This window comes from Trypanosoma grayi (assembly GCF_000691245.1).
Source record: "Trypanosoma grayi strain ANR4 Tgr_1421_V1, whole genome shotgun sequence".
NCBI lineage: Eukaryota > Euglenozoa > Kinetoplastea > Trypanosomatida > Trypanosomatidae > Trypanosoma > Trypanosoma grayi.
In genome coordinates, this window is record NW_008827039.1 from 1 (window position 1) to 3,445 (window position 3,445).

The following is a 3,445-nucleotide window of genomic DNA, read 5'->3' on the forward strand; positions in this document are numbered from 1 at the left end:
AAAAAAAAAAAAGAAAGTGGGCTGCGTGACGACAAAAAAACTGAAACGAAAAAAAAAATTACAAAAATTTTATAGCGGAAGTAGTAAGAAGGAAAGAAGCTGAAGAGATTCTTCAAGGGAACAGAAAGTGTTTCGTAGCCACCACAGCAAATGGCGTCAGCCCTCCAACCACCATCGAACATTGGGGAGGAGTCATCTGTTGTGAACGTCATTGCCAAAGTGCGATCGACACCTAGTGTGACAACACAGCCCACATATGACGCCCCTGTGATGCAGCCACGCTCAGCAGAACGTGAGTCATCAGGAGAACCGTACCAGCGAGCACAGGCGCGGCCCGTTGTGCGGTTTCCTCGTAGTAACGCTGGAGCACAAGTCACTGTTGGCACTGGCGACGTGGTGCCAGGTCCGGGTGTATATGATCACAACTACCTTCGTCATCACCATCACCATCTCCTCCAGCAGCAGCAACAGCAGCAGCAACAGCAGCAGCCTTCGCTGCGTATTGGAGCTCCTGGTGATGATGCAGACAAGATGCGGGAGAGGATATTTAACTCGAGTAGTAACTCTACACACCCAACCCCGGATACGCCGCATACAGTTGTGCAACCACCCACACCCATTTCAGGGACTAAAACATGGACAAATAAGCCTTACCGTAATATGGGGATGTCTGCGCAGATGGGGGATGTGACGGATCGAAAGATCATGAGTGGTGCCGCTTTGGAGAAAGGGGCATTCGGGGACCATGGACTGGGCCGAAGTGGGGGCCAAAGTACAGCCCCGCAACAGCAAGCCGACATGATGGTATCGTCGATGCCCCCATATATGCGGCACGCCCAGGTGGAAAGTGACCCTCAAGAATATCAGAGACATTTACGAGCAATGCCCCAGCAGCAGCAGCAGCAGCAACAACAACAACAACAACAGCATTCGTTTTATGGCGCCAACCAGCAAGGCCAGGTGCACAATGGTGGGCAGTACCCCAGAGATCTTGAGCGCGATGTATACGAAATCTACTATCCACAACAGAGCCACTATCCTCCTTCACTGCAGCAGTCACACCAGCAACAGTACCAGAATTGTCAACAACAGCAACAGCAGCAAACTCCCTCTTCATATTATGCTCCACAGCCAGATCCTCAAAACTGGCGCATCGGGGGTGACACACGGCATGGCTACGCTGACCCCAACAACTACGCGTCGCCACAGAATAATTCAAGGTATCCTGGTGGTGGCGGTGGTGGTAGTGGAATGTCAATGATGCGACCGTATAACAACAACGCTCCAATCCCTTCGGCGCCACCGCAGCAGCAACAACAGCAGCAGTGGTCCGGAGGGCAGCGGCAGTATCTAAGAGGCAATATGCCTTCGGCAGACTTTATGTCACAGCAAGCACCGTCGCCGTATCCGTGCAGTAGCGACAATGGTTTGTCGCGATACCCGTCGAACACTCCAACGACAAGAGTTGGCGTTGGTGCGGGTGTGACGCCACCGTCTGCAGCGTCATACGGTGGATTCTCCAATAATTGGCGACAACAGCCACTCTACCAAGACGAAACACATCAGCAATCACAGCCCCATGCCGTTCCTCCAGCGTACCAGAGCAGTGGTAACGGGTCCCCTAGCCCATACCAGCAGCCGATGATGCCAGGGCAACGTATGGACTATCCTGATCGTCAAAACCAAGACCAGTACTATGGCAATGCGCAGTGGAACTACGGCTTCGGCAGTCATCCGACAATGCAAAACACACCCAACTATTCTCAGCAACCAGGACAACAAGGGTTCAATTGCCCATCTTTCAATTCAACAGGAGGACCTGTAGGTGCGCCTTCGGTAGGACCAATGATGGGGAACGCGCCAAACTACCCACCGCCGCCCACGTCTGCGTATCCGCCCCCGCAGCAGCCTTCTGATCCGTACGGTGGAAGAGGGGCAATGCCTCAGCCTAACAGCAGGTTCGGTTTTCCTCCCGTAGTGGGGTCTACACAGCAGCAGCAGCGGAAGGCTCAACCGCACTCTCCAAATCGACGCGGAGATGGCGGCAACAATGGATGGGGGCATATGCCATCAGCCCAAGGTGGACGAGGGTACGGGGGATTCAGCCGCGGTCAGCAGAGACAGCAAGCACAGCAACAGGCTCGACGACCAGACAGCTTGCCGCGTTCAACACCACCTATGGAGGATCGTAGTGACACTGCTGTAGTGAATCAAAGCTCGGGTGAAGCCAACGATGGAGCGACACCTACAAACAGTAATGTGAAGCAAGCGGTTGAAGGCTGTGGGGAGGAGGATCAGTGACGTGCTCTGTTGTCACTAATCAAAGGTTTTTTAACCGATGACTCAGTGAAATAATTGGTGATGGGGTGGGAAATTGCACAAAAATGAAGCAACAACTTGAATTAGCATCATTGGGTAGTACACGGCGTGCAGGAAGCATAGAGGATCGAGTGCAATAGGCCAGAGAAAGGTTTTTGGTGACAGAATACGTAACTCGACTGGCGTGTTGGTGAATACTGAGTAGTGTAGACATTTATACGAAAGCGAGTTGACGAGAAGGGNGACTAACAGGCAAACAATCGGAAGGGGGGAGGGAGAAAAGGAGAAGGTTCGGAGCGTGCCTGTGCGAAGGAATAGCGGAAGGAGAAAGGTATCCTGTGTCTTTGCTATTACTACTGGTTTTCTTGGAGGGCACACTGAAGCAGAGACATTTTTTTGTGTGTGTGTGTGTGTGTATGTGTCCGTTTGCCCGTTACCCCTTGGCTGTGGCCGTAACTCTTTGTTTCATATCCTACTCAACCGAACGAGAAGGCGTGTGGAAGGAATAAGTTATTAATGGAGCGACTCACAAGGTGACAAAAGAGGGAAAATAGAAACGGGGCGCGGGAGGAAAATGCGTTTTTTTTCTTGCTTTATTTTCGACGTAATTGCTGCTAAAAGAGGGCGGTGGGAAAAAAACAGACCGCTGTGTGTGAGGCAGGGGGTCTGTGTGTGTGTGTGTGTGTGAAGGGGCGAGGGGTGGGAGAGAGAAAGGNCTGTGTGTGAGGCAGGGGGTCTGTGTGTGTGTGTGTGTGTGAAGGGGCGAGGGGTGGGAGAGAGAAAGGAGAGTTTAACGCACATACTGGGCGGCTGAAGTGAGGAGGAGTGTACAGACGCGGCTCTGTGTGTGCGTGGCGGGGTGAGGGAAGGGCAGCAGGGCTAGTGGAGGAGGGGAGGGGCGCAGACACAAACTAGCAATGCACGCATGCGTCTGTGCTGATGGAGACAGAATAAATATGTTTGTTGACTCCGTCTTGCCCACGCATTCATGCGCAGTCCCCATTCCTGACTGACTTAAATGCCTTTCCCACCGATATCTCTTTCGGGGACTATCTTTCACTGTTGCATCCCCAGCACTCTGATGGGCGGATGTGTATGCATGCCGTTCTTCCTTGCCCCCCCCCCC

General features: G+C 52.7%; 1 protein-coding gene across 1 annotated transcript; it reads left to right on the top strand.

Annotated features, from left to right (window-relative positions):
* Positions 1 to 150: 150 nt before the first annotated feature.
* Positions 151 to 2,301, top strand: DQ04_14211000 (hypothetical protein; the record flags this gene model as incomplete). The annotated part of the gene is made up of 1 exon (XM_009317110.1): positions 151 to 2,301. One exon carries the CDS (start codon positions 151 to 153, stop codon positions 2,299 to 2,301), a length of 2,151 nt encoding a protein of 716 aa, XP_009315385.1.
* Between the last annotated feature and the right edge of the window lie 1,144 nt (positions 2,302 to 3,445).